Consider the following 20,962-nt stretch of genomic DNA (forward strand, 5'->3'; position numbering starts at 1 on the left):
ATAAGGCAAATGCTAACAGCCATAAAAGGGGTAATCGACAGTAACACAATCACAGTTGGGGACTTTAACACCCCACTTTGACCAATGGACAGATCATCCAAAATGAAAATAAATAAGGAAATACAAGCTTAAAATGATAAATTAAACAAGATGGACTTAATTGATATTTATAGGACATTCCATCCAAAAACAACAGAATACACTTTCTTCTCAAGTGCTCATGGAACATTCTCCAGGATAGATCATATCTTGAGTCACAAATCAAGCCTTGGTAAATTTAAGAAAATTGAAAACGTATCAAGTATCTTTTCCAACCACAACGCTATGAGACTAGATATCAATTACAGGCAAAAATCTGTGAAAAATACAAACATATGGAGGCTAATCAATACACTACTAAATAACAAGAGATCACTGAAGAAATCAAAGAGGAAGTCAAAAGTTACCTAGAAACAAATGACAATAAAAACACAATGACCAAAAACCTACGGGATGAAGCAAAAGCAGTTCTAAGAGGGAAGTTTATAGCAATACAATCCTACCTCAAGAAACAAGATACATCTCAAATAAACAACCTAACCTTACACCTAAAGCAATTAGAGAAGGAAGAACAAAAACCCCACAAAATTAGCAGAAGGAAAGAAATCATAAAGATCAGATCGGAAATAAATGAAAAATAAATGAAGGAAACAATAGCTAAGATCAATAAAACTAAAAGCTGGTTCTTTGAGAAGATAAACAAAATTGATAAACCATTAGCCAGACTCATCAAGAAAAAAAGGGAGAAGACTCAAATCAACAGAATTAGAAATGAAAAAGGAGAAGTAACAACTGACACTGCAGAAATACAAAAGATCATGAGAGATTACTACAAGCAACTCTATGCCAATAAAATGGACAACCTGGAAGAAATGGACAAATTCTTAGAAAAGCACAACCTCCCGAGACTGAATCACGAAGAAATAGAAAATATGAACAGACCAATCACAAGCACTGAAATTGAAACTCTGATTAAAAATCTTATAACAAACAAAAGTCCAGGACCAGATGGAGTCACAGGTGAATTCCATCAAACATTTAGAGAAGAGCTAACACCTATGCTTCTAAGCTCTTCCATAATATATCAGAGGGAGGAACACTCCAAAGTCATTCTACAAGGCCACAATCACCCTGATACCAAAACCAAAGATGTCACAAAAAAGAAAACTACAGGCCAATATCACTGATGAACATAGATGCAAAAATCCTCAACAAAATACTAGCAAACAGAATCCAACAGCACATTAAAAGGGACATACACCATGATCAAGTGGGGTTTATCTCAGGAATGTAAGGATTCTTCAATATACACAAATCAATCAATGTGATAAACCATATTAACAAATTGAAGGAGAAAAACCATATGATCATCTCAATAGATGCAGAGAAAGCTTTCGACAAAATTCAACACCCATTTATGATAAAAACTCTCCAGAGGGCTTCCCTGGTGGCGCAGTAGTTGAGAGTCCGCCTGCTGATGCAGGGGACACGGGTTCGTGCCCTGGTCAGGGTAGATCCTACATGCCGTGGAGCAGCTAGGGCCGTGAGCCATGGCCGCTGAGCCTGCGTGTCCGGAGCCTGTGCTCCGCAACGGGAGAGGCCACAACACTGAGAGGCCCGCGTACCGCAAAAAAAGAAAAGAAAAAAAACTCTCCAGAAAGTAGGCATAGAGGAAACTTACCTCAACATAATAAAGGCCATATATGACAAACTGACAGCCAACATCGTTCTCAATGGTGAAAACCTGAAACCATTTCCTCTAAGATCAAGAATAAAGCAAGGTTGCCCACTCTCACCACTCTTATTCAACATAGTTTTGGAAGTTTTAGCCACAGCAATCAGAGAAGAAAAAGAAATAAAAGGAATCCAAATCGGAAAAGAAGTAAAACTGTCACTGTTTGCAGATGACATGATACTATACATAGAGTATCTCAAAGATGGTACCAGAAAACTACTAGAGCTAATCAATCCATTTGGTAAAGTAGCAAGATATAAAATTAATGCACAGAAATCTTTTGCATTCCTATACACTAATGATGAAAAATCTGAAAGAGAAATTAAGGAAACACCCCCATTTACCACTGCAACAAAAAGAAAAAAACACCTAGGAATAAACCTACCTAAGGAGACAAAAGACCTGTATGCAGAAAACTAGAAGACACTGATGAAAGAAATCAAAGATGATACAAACAGATGGAGAGATATACCGTGTTCTTGGACTGGAAGAATCAACATTGTGAAAATGACTCCACTACCCAAAGCAATCTACAGATTCAGTGCAATCCCTATCAAACTACCAATAGCATTTTTCACAGAACTAGAACAAAAAATTTCACAATTTGTATGGAGACACAAAAGACCCCGAATAGCAAAAGCAATCCTAGAAAGAAAAACAGAGCTGGAGGAATCCGGCTCCCGGACTTCAGACTATACTACAAAGCTACAGTAATGAAGACAGTATGGTGCTGGCACAAATACAGAAATATAGGTCAATGGAAACCACACACATACGGTCAACTTATTTTTGATAAAGGAGGCAAGAATATACAATGGAGATAAGACAGCCTCTTCAATAAGTGGTATGGGAAAACTGGACAGCTACATGTAAAAGAAAGAAGTTAGAACACTCCATAACCCCACACACAAAAATAAACTCAAAAGAATTTAAAGACCTAAATGTAAGGCCAGAAAATATAGAACTCTTAGAGGAAAACACAGGCAGAACACTCTATGACATAAATCACAGCAAGATCCTTTTTGACCCACCTCCTAGAGAAATGGAAATAAAAACAAAAATAAACAGATGGGACCTAATGAAACTTAAAAGCTTTTGCACAGCAAAGGAAACCATAAATAAGATGAAAAGAGAACCCTCAGAATGGGAGAAAATATTTGCAAACGAAGCAACGGACAAAGGATTAATCTCCAAAATATACAGGCAGCTTATGCAGCTCAATATCAAAAAAACGTACAACCCAATCCAAAAATGGGCGGAAGACCTAAATAGACATTTCTCCAAAGAAGATATACAGATTGCCAACAAACACATGAAAGGATGCTCAACATCACTAATCACTAGAGAAGTGCAAATCAAAACTACAATGAGGTATCATCTCACACCAGTCAGAATGGCCATCATCACAAAATTTACAAACAGTAAATGCTGGAGAGGGTGTGGAGAAAAGGGAACCCTCTTGCACTGTTGGTGGGAATGTAAATTGATACAGCCATTATGGAGAACAGTATGGAGGTTCCTCAAAAAACTAAAAACAGAGCTACCATATGACCCAGCAATCCCACTACTGGGCAAATACCCCGAGAAAACCATAATTCAAAAAGAAGCATGTACGACAATGTTCATTGCAGCTCTATTTACAACAGCCAGGACGTGGAAGCAACCTAAGTGTCCATCGACAGATGAATGGATAAAGAAGATGTGGCACATATTATATACAACAGAATATTACTCCGCCATAAAAAGAAATGAAATTGAGTTATTTGTAGTGAGGTGGATGGACCTAGAGACTATCATACAGAGTGAAGTAAGTCAGAAAGAAAAACAAATACCGTATGATAACACATATATATGGAATCTAAAAAAAAAAGGTTCTGAAGAACCTAGGGGCAGGACAGGAATAAAGATGCAGACGTAGAGAATGAACCTGAGGCATGGGAAAGGGGAAGGGGAAGGTGGGGTGAAGTGAGAGGGTGGCATGGACATATATACATTACCAAATGTAAAACAGATAGCTAGTGGGAAGGAGCCGCATAGCACAGGGAGATCAGCTTGGTGCTCTGTGACCACCTAGAGGGGAGGGATGGGGGGGAGGGGGAGAGGGATAGGGAGGGCGGAGGGAGGGAGGGAGACGCAAGAGGGAGGAGATATGGGGATATATGTTTATGTATAGCTGATTTACTATGTTGTACAGCAGAAACATTTACTATGTTGTACACTGTAAAGCAATTATACTCCAATAAAGATGTTACAAATAAAAAAGAAAAGAAACTTGGTCAATGTCTTGCCCAGGGCAGAGAAATACAAAATAAACTTATTCCCAACAATCTATCCTTCTGCACATCCTGCTTTCCTACTTCCAAGACACAGAATTAAGACTAATAATACCATTACTAATAATATATTAAAGCAATTAATATTTACAGGTAGAAGACACTCTAAGATCAACTATATCAAAGAAAAGAAGGCTTCTGAATGCTGATTTAAGAATCTATAATTTTAACAATAAAGGCGTAGGCATGGACATATATACACTACCAAACGTAAGGTAGATAGCTAGTGGGAAGCAGCTGCGTAGCACAGGGAGATCAGCTTGGTGCTTTGTGACCGCCTGGAGGGGTGGGATAGGGAGGGTGGGAGGGAGGGAGACGCAAGAGGGAAGAGATTTGGGAACATATGTATATGTATAACTGATTCACTTTGTTATAAAGCAGAAACTAACACAGCATTGTAAAGCAATTATACTCCAATAAAGATGTAAAGAAAAAAACAAAACAATAAAGGCGTATACTAGTCAATAGAAAATGTTAACAGGGTCCCAGTGGGAAATTTCTTCTGAGCTCCTAAAATCTGAATAATGAATTATTTAAGAACAATGTAGAATGCAGAATTTTAAGACAGTGGAAAGACACCCAGGAAAAATCCTTTCCATGTATACTTTTGGGATTTGGATATGTGCCAGTTCACAAGTTCTATACAAGCAATACTCAGCTGACAAGAGAATACACACACACACACACACACTCATCTGCTAAAATATCAAGTTCACTTTGTTAATCAAGAAAACAAAAATAAAATCTAATGATCTTCAAAAGATGATGTGGAATCTTTTCCTTCATAATCATTGTAGAGATAATTAAAATCAGGATTTTAAATACCTATCAGTTTTAATACCATATAACCTCTCCCATTGGGGGTCATCTCTATCTTTTGAATGGCCTGATCCTCCTGTATGGATTAACTTGACTAGATCTTCCCTGCATGTCTAAGCTCCTGAAGGACAAGGGACAGAGCTTTACATCATTAACTCCACTTGTGCTTATGTGTTGGCCATAGGTGATTAGTGCATAAGTGAATAAATATACAAATAAACAGATCAAGCAAATAACCTGTGGGTTCTAATATCCTCCTTGTAGCCACATAGGTTGAGTAACCTACGTCAAGCTGTTAGGATTTCTTACCTCCAGTGAGTGGACTGGCAGTTTCTGGAGAAGAGGGTGTGGAGAAACACTCTTCTGAATATATTTGTATTTTACTTGAATTATCCAGAAGTACAATAACTAATCTTCCATTTTAAATACTTAAGGAAGACAGGTACACGTATGCCTGCCTACTTGGTACAACAGTACATCATACTTTCTCTTAAATGCAGAAATACTCAGAATACGCAAAATATTCTACATTGAATAAGAATATCTAAGTGCCTATAATTTGCTGGGCTTTGTTTTCGTAAAACATGTATGAAATATTTTTAATTAATTCAATTGAAAATGGTATATCTGCTGATGACTTCAGTGAGATGTACCAATTACATCAAAATAAGATTATCACTTTCTCAAAAGGCTGCAAAACAAATCTGAAATTATAAAAGCAATTCCCTGCCTGGGGTTACAAATGAAGAAATATACAAAATACCTTCTACAGACAATTACTATAGCATTTTTGCCTATAATTCTCCACCAATTAAAGTGATAATCCAGATAAACCCCCTACTGAAGCATGTTAATCACTTCTCTAAGCAGACACTACTATTCATGGCACCTTGTCCTTCAAAGCCAAGACCAAACCTCATCATCCTTCCCAACTCAGAGACACAGGCAGTGACCACCAACAAACCCACCAAAGCCAGCACAGACCCCTCCTGCCATTTCTGTCCCAAGGATTCGTGCACTAAGACAGAGCAACACAGCGTCGTGAAGGCTGTAAGTTAGCACATTTCACCACAGACTGTATGACATGAAGTATGTGTGCTAGTGCTCGTCTATCAAGACACCCCGGCCAGAAGCAGTGAGCTCACAGAAACATCCCACTTTAGAGACAACTCCTATAAACCCTCCCGCCCAACACTAGATGCTTTGTTAACTGGCAAAATGGATGAAAGAAATGAGTGGTGACTGGCGATAGCATCGGCTTGTTAATCAGAGTAATGGATGCCAGGAATGTTTCTCAGTTAAATTCATGGATTGGCTAAAATATCACAGGGCCCTCCTAACCACGTATGTGTAGGGCATGTGCCATAGCTGGTACCTAGGGGTCATACCCAAGACTTGGTCCCTAAATGGTCCTGTAAGAAACTGCAGGGCCGAGGGTCATCTAGTGGCATGATGCTGCCCAGTTTCCAGAAATGAGCCCCGAGAATCCCGTCTGCCTCTACTAAACCTTTCAGATCAGGTACAGTTAACTTAAAGGACAAGATCTGGGACTTCAGCTTATAGATCTGATTTGTGGACAGTTCCCCATCTGCATGCCAATAATGTTTTATAATATCTGCGTGTCTGGAGACCTGCTTTCAATAAGAGCTGGTAGACAGAGCTTGCAGAAGAGGGCAAACTAGCCTTCATCAACCTCTTCTGGCGACTACTATTCATCAAAGAGAACCTAATAATTGGACGTGGCCAGACTTGTTTAGATAAGGCACGTGTCTGTGCTGACATGCAATTCCATCATCCACAGCAAAGCCTCTCTCAGACCAAGGGACCAGAGTGAGGGCGTGGGAGTGGAAAGGATTTCCTTTTGCTCCTGCCGGTGGCCACGCGGCACCCGTGGGACCACTCCAGCCACCTTTGTTACTGAGAAACGAGCATCGGCCAAGCTGTGCGCTAATTCAGGATGATGAATCGGCTTTATCTAGTTGGCAGTGAAAACCGACCTCAGGTGGGCCTCTGAAGAGCTGTGGTCAGCAATGCCACAGGGGGTGGAAAGCCATTTCCAAGTAAGTGACATCTAGCAGCTTTACATACTTCCTGTCCTGCGGTGCCAGAAGTTAAAACAAGAAGATCTCCATTGTCGTGCTAATTTGATGTGGATGTATCTCCCACAAGCAAGCTCCAGTTCCAGCAACAGACCTTTTACAGACCTTGAGGCAAGAACAAAGAGGATTTACTCAAAACCCACAAGACTGCACAGCGGAGGAGCTTCACCTGCTCCGGGAGGACCTGTTACAGGGCACAGGCAGGGGACACTCTAATAAAAGCCTGTAGATCTTTCCTAGGCAACATGTGCTCGATGAAAACCGCCTGCTTCGGAAGTGGTAGCCTATCGGTGTGAAACGGCATTTTCAAAGGTGAAATACGTAAAATCTTATTACACGTCAGCCTTAATAAACATTTGCGATCAATTCTGATGAGATCACTCAATCTGAACCCCAGTTAAGTTATTCCTCCCCCAAAGTAGAATTCTACTCTCATTAGACTTGTATTACAAAAAAGTTGTACTCAACTTTCAGTTTAGCCGATAAAAAATTTGTAAAAATGTCTTTTTCTCATTGTATAACTACCTATGTACCTTGATTTTGCCTCCTGGCCCACAAAATCTAAAATACTATCTGACTCATTACAGAAAAATTTCATTGACTCCTGAAACATATTTTAAAATGAGGTAGATCTATTGCTCTGTTGATACTGATATGGAAACGTATTTTTCAAAAAACCAGATTTTAAGGCAATAGGATAATGTAATTCTACATGTGATAAAATCCCCCTAAAACATCATCTTGCACTTGTGTGTTTATACACACACACACACACACACACACACACACATGTCTGGAAGGAAACACAACTGCTGGCAGACTGCCTCTAGCAGACGCTCCCAGGGTTACGTCCAAAACAAAAATCACAACTGGTTACTCCTTGCTTAAAACCCGCCAGTGGCTCCTCATCACACTTGAAAACAAAACAAAGCCACCCCAGGCTTGTCGGGGCCTCTGACTGCACTTCCTCCCCGTCTCCCTCAGCCCAGAGAGCTGTCGCTCTGGTGGCTTCTGGGCGGCGCTTGTGGGCATTTTCTACCTCAGGACATTTGCACTTGCTGTTTCCTCAGGCTGAAACATGATCCCCAGCCACAAGGTACCTGTTCTCCCATGCCCAGGCCTGTGACCCAACGTCACCTCCTCCAAGAGGCCTTCCCTAACCTAACCAGCACACTTGTCTCACGCGGCGTGCTACCTGGCATGATGCCACCTGGCATGATGCTGACGTACACTTGCTGTCCCCTCCTCCTCACTAGAACGTAACCCCTCGGGGGGCGGGGGCGCTGCCTCCTTCTCTGCCGTCTCCCTGGGAACTAGAAGGGACCCCGGGACACAACAGGTGCACAAAACCCTGCTAAATGAACTAACGAAAAGGGGTAGATGAGGAGAGTAGGACAGGATGATTTTACCCTTTTTAGCAGTTTCTCTTACAATGAGCATGTATTTGTGTACTTTTATGAAACTAGAGAATGAAAAGCTTAGAAAGAAAACAATTATTGGTTAATATGATTTCAAAGGTTGTTTTTCTAAAAATCAGAAGTTTCTCCCTCCATTCTTGTTCTGTTCATGTTTATCACTGTCTTTGTAACCTCTTCTCACAACCTTTGCTGCACACGATCTATCTTAGACACTGACAAGGGCGATGAGTAAAAGTGAACGGAAACAGAAATTGAAAAAAGACTTTTATTGCAACATAAAAGATTTGGTGAGGTACAGCTTGGAGTACAGAGTGGGCTTCACCGCTTCGCAACTTCGGCATCTACGAATGTCTAAGGTAGCCCGCAGGCCATGTGCTTTTACCTGGGGGTGTCCCAGAGAGAGGCGGGATGCCAGGTGGGCTGACTGTGGACCACCTAAGACATCGGTGGGTCTTGATTTTACCACCATAAAACAAAGGGCTAGGTTTAGGCTAGACAATAGGTAAGTCTTTTCCTGTCCTAAATTCAATGATTTTCTCTCTCTTGGGATGACGTAAAACAAGGTGATACTACATGTCCTTACGTTAGGGCACACAGAGTATCTGACTCCGTCTCTGAGATTCAGTTACGCCAGGGCCCTGCCTGCAGCCCGTGATCCCTCACCACACGTGCCCCAGACCCCTCAGGGCCCTGGACGTGGCGGTGAGCCCCAGAGCAGGACCATCACACTGTGCACGACGCTGGGGCTGTCGGGTGCTCACACCACCTGGAAGCAGATTTTGTTTTTTTTACTTGACTTATGCTTGCACGTCATTAAGCATTATTCAAAAGCTGAAGGAATATACACAAGACGAAAACTGAGCAGAACCAGAATGTAAGCTTCAAGAGCAGGACAGTCTTAGCTACCAAAATAATTCCGTACACCCACTATTTTATATTAATTTTAGGCTTGACATGATTTTAAAATAAATATTTTGAAAACACATACTAACCCTAATGGAACGTAAAATATAGTTTAATGTCACATTTTATATATTTTATAAATATATAATAAAGTTTTATATATATCAGAAAGCTCAGACATAAAAAGAAGGTTAATGATATACAAATTAAATTCTTTTTCTGAGATGATTTTAGGGAGTTCATACGCAAGGAAAAGATATGCAATACATCTGTGATTATATTTCAATCCATAAAACTTCTCCAACTTGAAAAGGGTGGTTAAAATGATTCAAGGAGTAGAGAAATAATGAAGAATAAACTTGGCCTTATCGAAATTTTAACCCAATCTTTAGGTGAAGATGGTTTAAGTTCAAGATTTCTTCACTTTTGATTGCTGAAACCTGTCTGTGCTTATAATCAGAAAGTGCAAAATTGTTGCTACTTTTGCTATAATGACATAGTTCATTACTATGGTTACTATTAAATTACAGATAGGAATATATCTATTTAAATGGCATGCTTAAAGCAAAGAGAAATCTAATAAGGCCTGTTACAATGAACTAGTTACTTAAACAAAATACTTAAAAAATTTCTTCATATCTAAATTGCCCAGTTTCTTCAAAAATAAATATTGATAACTTATTTCCACATTTATTTATCTTTTCTTAACAGAATGAATGGCTTACACTCCTCAATTTCCCGTCTAAAATAAACAGTCTCACCATTACAAACTGATAGTTTTAAAAAACCTCCACTCGCGTGCCTCTTTGCACAGCGATGCTGCAGTGACAGGCTGCACTGAAAGAAGGAAAAGCACTCACTCTAGTCCATTACTCACACAAGACATCCAGACATCACTTTTTCTTTTCACTTATAAGACTTAGAGAAATGTACTCCTAATAACAGGTTTGACCAAGGAACCTAGAAACTCCATGGGGCAGTAAGCCATCTATTCCTCAAGAGGTTAAAGAATTTATCGCTGTAACTATCAAACATACATTCTTTAAAGTTTAAAAAAAGGGAAAAAAGGAAATTTTGATTATGAAAAAGTTGTGATAAACGTGGAAGATGGACGCACTACTACATATTCTTATAGTGGAGAGACTGGTAAAAGGAGATTCACGTACTTTCACTACATCCTCGGGGGAACTCTTCCCTTGCCTCTGTAGACTTTTCCACATCACAGTCGCCTACAAAGTTTAGCTTATCATCACTTTGTGCTTCACCTTCAGGGGAATTCACCATTTTAGAAGGAGTATCTTCTTTCTGTGTGCTTTTTATGTCAACCCATCCTTTCACTTCTTTATTGCTTCCTTTCAAAGGAGTAAAATCACCTCGACTTCCCTTCTGAGGAGTGAGTCCGTCGAGGGTATGGGGAGAGTCACTCCCGCCCGGGCAGGCGTCTCCCGGTCTCTGAGCCTCGGCCCGGTGACAGTCCCCTGGGGTCCCTTCGGCAGCAGGCGTCTCCTTAGAAGTCACGCTGCTCAAGCCCGGATCGGCTCTGCAGTTTGCAGGCTTCTGGAGACAGAAGCCAGCCTTCACTGCTGAGTCGGTACCATCGGCTGACCTGGGGCTTCTGCCGATGCAGGAGAAGTCAGCCCTTCCCAGGAGGCTGGTCCTCTCTCTCCTGGAAAGGCTCCTCATGCAGTGGAGCAGGGCATGGCCGGCGGGCGGCTGGACCCCGGCAAGGAGGCTCTCCGAGTTCCTCTCCTTGAGATTATCGGGAGAAAAGTAATCATCGTACGAGGACTCCCCGCGGCCCAGAGTCTCCACGGTAGAGCTGCTCGCGCACTTCGGGCTGTTCTCCGGCTGCAGCCGGGGCGCGGGGGGCCACCTGAGGGACCGCCTCTTGCTCAGTCTCTCCTCCGGGGGTGGACTGGAGATCGCCGACACCCTTCTTCGCGTGGCTGAGGGGCTCTGGGGACATGAAGGGCTCCCGGGGGGCTCCTTTGTTACAGATGGCGTAGGAGACAGGCCCCTCTTCTCATCAAACACCCCCTCAGCCAGCTCCCGCGCTGGCTTCGCGTCGGGGGTGATGACTTGGCCCGCAGCACCCCTCTGCCGGTGGGTGTCTCCCCTGGAAAGACTGCCGGGGGATTGGTGAAGGGTTAACTGACCAAGGGAGCCGGGGGATGCTGGCGGACGGACACTGATCGTTTTCAGCACAGCTGAGGAAGCACACGCAGTGCTTTTACTTTCATCAAGGAATCCTCCCAATTTCCTCTGCTGAGTCCCACATCCAGAGCTCCCACAAAGATCTTCAAAAGACAAGTGGAGAACACCAGCAAAGGAGTCCTCTGGAAAACATTAATAAGGAATCAACTTGTTAACGGTTTACATTATTAGAAGACTAACTCTCAGTCCGCCCATAACGTGATAAAGCAACCCTTCCTAAGCACAGTGCCTGCTTCAGAAGGCCATCACCCACGCCCGCTTCTCACGACAGGTGAGGACACCCTCCCGGCCGGCGTTTCTAACCAGGGGACCCGGGCTTCCCCGTGGGCGTGGAACAAGATGGGGTCGGAGAGGGAGTGGCGCTCTGGATGTTCACACGCCCAGGTGCCTTGCTCCACGAAGAGAGCATCCACACCCCGTCACTGAGCCTCGAGGAGGCCAGCAGTCCTAGAAGGAAGGACCACTGCGTTCAGGCTCCAGTCGACCACGATGAACTCGGCTCCCCAGACCCCCTGCTGCCTGCCGGAGGCCTCACTCTGTATTCATATTCCAGGAGCCGCCTGGCATGTCTCAGGGCTCTGGCTCTCCACGCATCTTCCTACACGTTTCTTGAGGGTAACGCGGAGCTCTGCCCGGCTCCCGAAAGCTGCGTGTGCACTCCCCCTGCTCCACGCTCTAACCTGGATAAACACTACCCTTCCTTCGAAACCCACCTCGGACGTCAGAACCTCTGCAAATCCTCCCAGACTTCACCAGCTCTGGTCGCGCACATCCTCCTCTGCTACACAGAATTCCACCCAAACCTTTAAGAGCATGTGTGTCACCGCCCTGTGCTTATACTCCCATCTGCCCCCCTCCCTAGCCTAGAAGCCCCCAGCACAGACACTGCTTTCTGGAATCTGGAGCCGCTGGCCCAGCACTGGCTCCTCTGATAGGGGCTCGGCGCTTGCTGAACAGATGGAGGCCCCCCAGTTTATAGAAACTCCACACCAGAGGCAACAGAGGTGTCTTAACTTACTGACTGACACCACTAAGGCTCTACTTTTAAAGAGGGAGGAGAGGGGCAGCCCCCAGGGAGCAGAGAGAAGCCCAGCGGGCGGGTGGTGCCACGTGTCTCTAAGTCAGCAGCTGGAAACACAGGACATGTTTAATTTTAGCAGCTGAATAAGCTTAGCTCACTTTTCAAAAGGCTGGCAAGCAGCATGACACGGCATAAGAGAGTAAATTCTGAAGTCGGACTGCCTACTTCGAAGCCCAGGTCAGCCACTCACAAACGGTGTGACCTCTTACGAGCTGTCTGACTTCTCTCTGGCCGGGCTTTCTCACCAGCAGGAGGGGGACAACAATGGGGCCTGTGTCACGGGGCTAACGGGAGAATCAGACACAATACAGACACGCGAGCAGCGCCCACAGCACAGCCAACGATGAAACTGAGCTCTGTTGTCACTTGTTTCCAACTTATAGGCAACATGTGCATCCAGTATGAAATAAAAAGATGGCGATTATTTAAGATACGTGGGCAAATAATTTCAATACACACCAAAGAGATTAAAGAATAAACCATGCACAAAACGAAGCTTTTGTAAAAATAATTTTACCTGAACACAAAGTATCATGTGAAAGGTTCAAGGATGCTGCACACAGAGAGTGAACGGTGCTATCGTCAGACTCTTCAACCATCTGGGAAGCTGAAAACATAACCAAAACTCCTCATTAAATAACAGCTCTGATCTCTGGTAGGAGATGAAGCCAATACTAGGTCCACTCATTCCACTCTTGTGTCACTGACACACACACAGGACTTATTCCTAATACGTGCTATTCTAGACTTCTTACTCAAATCTATAACAGATGATGAGAATCATTAAAATATAACTTATACAAATCATACCACAAAAAAAGCACAGAATCCTAGGATAATAAAACTTGGAAGGGCTCTTCGAAAGTCGGCCGGCCTAGCCCTAAGCAGAAGCTCGATACGGGTAAAGAGAACCCTTCCATCAGTCTCACTGCCCGACGATCAAGGCTTTTCCATGATGATCACAGACAGCTGCCTCTGTGACCAGAGCAGAGCTTCTCAACCAGGGGCGGCCTGGCGCCTGCAGACGCTGCTGGACGTCGTGGGTGGAGCTGGGGTGGACGGTGAGCCACGCCGCTGGCATCTAGTGGGCACGGGCCAGGGATGCTGCGGATCACTCTGCCAGGCACAGGATGGCCCCAGCAACAAAGAACTACGCAGCCCCAAGTATCCAGAGGGCAGGGGCTTCACAGAAAAACATCCAGGAGATCAGCGATTCAACACCTAAGGCCACAGGCGTCACCTTCAAAGGTTGTGCATGCAACAGAGCAGAGACAAGAAAGATCTTGGTCTCACGGTCAGATTTTTTTTTTTTTTTAATTTATTTAGTTTTGGCTCGCTGGGTCTTCGTTGCTGCGCGCAGGCTTTCTCTAGCTGCAGCGAGCGGGGGCTACTCTTCATTGCAGTGCGCGGGCTTCTCATTGCGGTGGCTTCTCATTGTGGAGCACGGGCTCTAGGCAAACGGGCTTCAGCAGTTATGGCACGCGGGCTCAGTAGTTGTGGCTTGCGGGCTCTAGGGCACAGGCTCAGTAGCTGTGGTGCACGGGCTTAGTTGCTCCGTGGCATGTGGGATCTTCCTGGACCAGGGCTCAAACCCGTGTCCCCCGCATTGGCAGGCGGATTCTTAACCACTGCGCCACCAGGGAAGTCCCCAGAGATTTTTTTTGGGGGGGTACGCGGCTCTCACTGCTGTGGCCTCTCCCGTTGCGGAGCACAGGCCCTGGACGCGCAGGCTCAGCGGCCATGGCTCACGGGCCCAGCCGCTCCGCAGCATGTGGGATCCTCCCAGACCGGGGCACGAACCCCTGTCCTCTGCATCGGCAGGCGGACTCTCAACCACTGCGCCACCAGGGAAGCACCCCCAGAGATGTTTGTTTTTTTGTTTGTTTGTTTTTTTGGTACGCGGGCCTCTCACTGTTGTGGCCTCTCCCGTTGTGGAGCACAGGCTCCGGACGCGCAGGCTCAGCGGCCATGGCTCACGGGCCCAGCCGCTCCACGGCATGTGGGATCTTCCCGGACCGGGGCACGAACCTGTATCCCCTGCATCGGCAGGCGGACTCTCAACCACTGCGCCACCAGGGAAGCCCTACAGATTTTTTTGTTCTTTTTTGCCGTACGCGGGCCTCTCACTGTTGTGGCCTCTCCGGTTGCGGAGCACAGGCTCCAGACGCGCAAGCTCAGCGGCCATGGCTCACGGGCCCAGCCGCTCCGCAGCATGTGGGATCTTCCCGGACCAGGGCACGAACCCGTGTCCCCTGCATCAGCAGGCAGACTGTCAACCACTGCGCCACCAGGGAAACCCCAGAGATGTTTTTTGAGGAGACTTAAAAAGGATACACTTCTGAGAAAACTTGGGCGAACGATTAGAAAATGAGAATAAACCGAGATAAGTAAGGTAAGCACACAGGTAACATTTTTGACTGCTGAATTTAAACTTAACTGCGGGAGGCAGTTACGTAGCAGAATTAACACTGCAAAGTAGTGGAATAAAGTTCAAGGCAAATTAGTTCACACACATATATAATGATTTGTCGAAACAATCTGGACAGTCCCCTGGCACACTGCTAGTTACCTAGCTCAATGGCCATTCCCACCTGCCTCTTGCAACAGACCCTGATTTTATGAGTGCAGACACACACCCTAGTTAAGACTACACTTCAGTCTTGCTTGCAGTGCCCTGTAGGTGACTTGTATTTTGTTTCCTACTTCCTAGGCTAAAACTACTGTAGTCCCCTTAGCTATGCGATCCTGAATGCCACTGCCCATTTTAAATTAAACTGGCAGATTAAATTAGATGTACAAACACAAAGAACTGTATTGTATTTCTTGGCTCATCCAGAGTGGTGTTTTGCCTTTGTAGCTCCTGGTCCACACATGGCCGCACTTAGCTTGCAAGCAGGAAGCACCACAGGACTGCGTCCTGGCCAGCAGAGAGCGGCAGCGCAGGAGGTGTTGAGGCTGCTTGCAGGGAGCTGGCTCCAGGGAAGCCAGGCAGGAGGCCGGAAGCCCGCTCTCCAAGACACCACAGAACAGCCTTCCTGAACCCTGCTTGCCTCTTTCTTTGGCAGGACGGAGAAACACAACTCTATCTAAGTGCAGCCATTGGTTTTTGCATTTATCCGTTATCGGCGGCCACAACTAACCTTAACTGATACACAAGCCCACTGCATAAATATACAGATACAAATTCAGGACAGATGAAACAACTAACCTTAAAAATAAACCATACAAGTAATAGCAGAAAATACAACAATTTTGAAACCGTGTGGTGGAGGAGTTCTAAGCATCACAGGAATCCTAGAGGCCAGAAGGAAAAGACAAACAGAACAGATTTGTCTACCTTAAACGTAATATTTCTGTTTCTCAAAAGTCACTGCATTATGACAAACAACAGAGTTCGTGTATCTTACTCAATCTAGTTTCCCTAGGGTGTGAAACTGCAGTTCTTATAAACAGCTGGCAAAGGGTAAAATGGCACAAACTTTTTGAAGGGCAATCTGACAATATCTACCAAAATTTTTAAATTCTGCCTTTATGAATTATTATTGCGATACATGAAATACAGAGGAACGTAAAGATTCATATAGAAGCACGTCCACTGGCGTGTGGGTTATAACAGTAAACAGTTGGGGGGAAAGCCTTATGTCCAGAGAGGAAAACGGTTACATAAAAAACAAGAACCACCATACCGTGTAGTTTAAAAAGAATAAAAACTGCAGCGCTGTTTCTAATAAAGAAAAATGGGGGGAATTCCCTGGTGGTCCAGTGGCTAGGACTCCTGGGGCCTGCGGTTCAATCCCCTCCCTCATCGGGGAACTAAGATCCCGCAAGCTGCGTGGCGAGGCCAAAAATTAAAAAAATATATAGAAAGAAAAAATGGAAAAATATCCACCAACCGACAGATGATTCAATATCAAAACTCTAGACTACTATACAACATCTTTAAAAAATAAAAAAATAAAAAAAGATGTAGGTCCACACCAATACACTTTTCGGTAAAAAAAGAAAGCTGAAAATAAGAGGTATGCCATGATCCAATTTAGGTAAAGAAAAGTTATACCACCACAGAGAAAAATACAGAAGGCTTATCTTTTTCATGTATACACAGACATGTGACCCACTGAAAAAGATCTGGAGAAACACATCAACATAAAACACGGGTTACCCAGGAGCAGGGGAGAATGAGGTGGGAATCAAGATGGACGTTTACTACTACTACTGGTCAACGCTTTATGAAAATGTGCCTGTATATTACTTAAAAACTTTCAAGGTAAAAGAAATAAAGGAAAACATAAGCTGAAGCATTAGATACTTAATCTAAAGCAAACTCTTTCAAAAGAGGGGCCCAATTAATTAAAAAAAAAAGAAAAATCCCAAATATATGAAAAATTACAAAGGAACAACAGGATTTTAAACCTGGAGAATACTACATACCCAATATACTCTTTAAAAATCTTAATAAAGCATAAGATTTTCTGGAAGAAAATATCAACAAAGTCTATGCTGATAGAGGTAAAAAAAAAGATTATAATCTAAATTACCTAAAATATCTATGTAAAGAAAAAAAAAACCCTTTCCACAATTTATTCACCTACTTCATAATTTCTATCGTATGAAGTGTCACTTACAGGTGGGGGAAAGATTCTCCCGTTTCTCCTTCATCTCCTGCAGTCTCTTCTCCATTGCACTGTGGTGGCCACTGCACATTTTAACTGTGGGACTGTACACCAAGGAGCCATTAGATTCAAACAAGAGAACAGGAACATCATTATCTGAAAAGAAACAAAAATCCAGTTTTAATCTCAAAAATGTGCCTTCCTCCTTCAACAATATGATTCTTCTTAAGGACACCCCTGTCCCCTACTCCATGGGTTCCTCTTCCCTTTTGACAGACACACACACAGACCCGCACGTGAACTCGGCGGCAGGAAGGGGTCAGGGGATCCCTGAGCCACGAAGCAGTGGGGTCAACAGTGGTGTGCTTCCTGGAATCCACACCTTGCAGGTAATGAAAGAACTTTAGGACCCTGACCACCTGTCCCCCGCCTCCCTTAAAAAGCAGACCACAAATCATTCAATAGCCTCTGCTTTGCAACTCTTAGCCCTGCACAACTTTTACTGCACTTCTGGCAATATGCAGACATATGTTAGTTGAATCTTTAATACCTTATAGTTGTAGTTTTTAAAAGACAATTCGGACATCAGTTTGGTCTAAAAAGAGAATTTTTAAAAATCTATCATTACCATTTTGCTGAATTCTTTTCAAATACACTATGGCTGGTGCAGGACAGATGGCCACACGGCAGAAGTGTGAAGGCTGACAGCATGCAGGGGCAGAGCCGAGGTAAGGCTGCAGGACGGGCAGATCAGATAGGACGCGGTCGGCTGCAGGACACGTGCAGCACAGGATGTCACCCTAAGTATCCTGTCCTTAGGACGACACTGAGGACCGTTAAAGCCCGGGTGCGGCGTCCACGTGAGCTCGGATGTACACCCTTCTGACTGAAGCAGGGAGGTGGAGGCTAAGGACACAGCGGCTGGAAGGCCAGCCAAGGAGCTGCCGGACATCCACACGGGGTGCTGCGAGCTTGGGCGAAGAGGGCAGAGGAGGAGTTGGGAGACCACTTCAGAGCAGGTCTGGGGTCCAGGCGGGTGACAGGCATCAGGGCGGACAGATGCCAAGGAGAACTCCATGTCTGTCTGGGGCAGCAGACCAGACGGTCAGGCGGGATTTGTCAGGGGCACCAGCACAGCAGTGAGAGACTCGATTCGTCAGGCAGTGGGATGACCGAGCGCAAGAACAAAGGATCCAGCCAACGTTCCGGAAAGGCACCGGGCAGTACCGTGCAGGCTGAAGGTTCTGCTCAGGTCTGCTGCTTCAGAAGCACAGACACAAGCACCAGGGACTGACCTACATTTCTCAGCTTACCCAGAGTGGTTTTCTGCCGTTGCAGCTCTTTAGCCATTTTCTCAAACTTCTTTTGCAGTCTTTTATCATTTTCTGGTGTTTTAGGAATAAAATCTTTGGGCTGCATACACTTGCGCTGTACAAAAAGGACATAAAAACAATACTGTATTGCGACTGTGTGAGACAGGAGAAGAACCCTTCCACACACGTTCCTGGGGTCTTGTGTAACATCCATAATACAACCTACTTAGAGACATTTCTTCACTATATGTGAATTTGTAATGTTTATTCTTCCTGTAACTGTAAGAATACGGACAGAATTTTCAGACTGAATAAAAAGCTACACACTAAGTAGCTATGTTTTCTGAGGCATTTTCAGGACCCCAGCATTCTTAGTTTCCATGAAGACTGTTTTTTTGTTTTGTTTTGTTTTGTTTTTTGCGGTGCACGGGCCTCTCACTGTTGTGGCCTCTCCCGTTGCGGAGCACAGGCTCCGGATGCGCAGGCTCAGCAGCCATGGCTCACGGGCCCAGCCGCTCCACGGCACGTGGGATCCTCCCGGACCGGGGCACGAACCCGTGTCCCCTGCATCGGCAGGTGGACTCTCAACCACTGCGCCACCAGGGAAGCCCTCCATGAAGATTCTTAAACAAAATTAGTCTCATTTTCCTTATTTTTTGCTACTTTTACGTCTATCTCCCCCCTCCCTAAAAAGTCATGACACGGTAATAAAACACAGAAGTAATTATTTTATAACCACCAAAGAAGAGAACCATTATTTAATCTTGTCTTACTGTCTTTTACATCACAGCAACTCCATTCAGCCAGTAAAAAAACCAAACCTGTGACCACACGTCCAAAGCGTAGGGAAGGAGGAAACCTCGGACACGTGATGTCCGGGTCACCGTCTCACCCTACCGTCCTCACGTCTCCTAGCACTTTGTACACCGCCGGCTCCCAGGTTCCCTGCGGAAGAGCCCATTTGGGCAGGCTGTCACCGTAAATACAGAAGCTGAGCCTGACACCGAGCTCACCTACGGTTACTCCTACGCCTGAGGGTCTCTGAAGGACGCTAGGGAAGCGTGTCTTCTGTCCAGGTCTCTTTAGGCACCCAGCCCAAGTGTGTTCACACGCGTTCCAGTCTAAAGGGAGAACTTCTTAGCCATTCAAGGCTGCTGCTACACTGTGCTCTTGTTCAGCACCCTGCCCTGCTAGTAACGCATTCGTTCGTCATTTAACAAAAATGTTATTGTGTGTCAGTCACTGGTCTTGAAACAAAGAAAGATCCTTGCATCAGGGAGCTTATACTCCATGAAGGAGTGACAGAAAATACACATAACAAATAAATAAACTACACCGTATGTGTGTCAGGAGGATTAGTTCCAGCAGGCCTGGAGCTGGCCTGAACTGTTTTTGCCAAAGTACCTGGACAGCACGCAAGGCGCTAATTAACAGTGTTGCTTTGTAACTATGGGCCCCTGGCGCTCGGGGCGTTTGTACCCCCAAAGCTCGTCAACACTGCCCATTACCAGTGTGAGGGCCCCGTCGCTGGCAGAGGTAATGCAGTTAGAACAGGGGCAGGGGACCAGCATGCGCTCTGTGGACTCGGAAGCACTGCCACACGGGGTTCTGGGGTCTTCGCGGGAGTCTGGCTGCCCGCACTTCTGCAGTATGTTAGCAAGGGACAAGTACTATAATAAGGAAAAAGAAGGCCGGGGGCTCAGGACGGCTGGCATGGTGGGAAGGTCCTGCCACTGTAGACAGGGGAGTGAGCCGCCGCTTAGTGAGAAAGGACCAGCGGTACAAAGCCCTGTGGAAGTCAGAGAACCGTCTGTGGATGGATGGGGGGAAGTGTGCTCCAGACAGAGGGACAGACAATGCAATGGCTCTAAAACACAAACAAACGTGGTATGTTTGAAGAACAGCAAGCAAGAGGGTCAGGCTGGCAGCAGAGTGAGAGGAGCGAAGCAGAGACCCTCCCCAAAGACCAAAGGAATAAAGTCTGGAGTCAGGGTGAATCTGCAACTGCATTTGGAGAAAGGAAGGAAAGGGAATGCTCGTAGGGACTAATAAAACCCAAAGTGGTGAAGGGTATGAGCAGACATTATTCATGCTTCAGATGAGGAAAAACTTCAAAGACGAATGACATCCAGCATCAGTCAGGGCTAAGAAAAAGTACCCTTGTACACTGCTGGTGGAACTGTAAGTCCCTTTCTAGATATTCCGCTTGGAGAAATAAACTCAAATACATCACACAAACAACATACTTAGTAAAAATCGTCAGTGATCTAAGGGTGCATGAATCCAAGACACATTCAGGCTGTTTAACCCAAAGCAGAAGGAAGTGGAGCCACGTACACACACTGACATGAAAACACACGGTTAAGTGAAGAAGAAAAAGCAACCCACCAAACAG

At 44.9% G+C, this 20,962-nt stretch overlaps 1 protein-coding gene across 3 annotated transcripts in view; it reads right to left on the minus strand.

The window, feature by feature from the left end:
- MCPH1 (microcephalin 1) overlaps positions 1 to 20,962 on the minus strand; it is a 225,515-nt gene that overhangs the window by 179,318 nt on the left and 25,235 nt on the right. For all 3 annotated transcript variants that reach the window (XM_081221064.1, XM_081221065.1, XM_081221066.1), the window contains 4 exons: positions 18,568 to 18,682; positions 17,267 to 17,410; positions 13,159 to 13,248; positions 10,513 to 11,682 (listed from right to left, as the gene is read on the minus strand). In XM_081221064.1, the coding sequence (XP_081077190.1) occupies positions 10,513 to 11,682; positions 13,159 to 13,248; positions 17,267 to 17,410; positions 18,568 to 18,682 (1,519 nt within the window). The remainder of the gene's footprint in view (positions 1 to 10,512; positions 11,683 to 13,158; positions 13,249 to 17,266; positions 17,411 to 18,567; positions 18,683 to 20,962) is intronic.

Source organism: Mesoplodon bidens (genome assembly GCF_964165515.1).
Source record: "Mesoplodon bidens genome assembly, chromosome: 20".
In the NCBI taxonomy this organism is placed as follows: Eukaryota; Metazoa; Chordata; class Mammalia; order Artiodactyla; family Ziphiidae; genus Mesoplodon; species Mesoplodon bidens.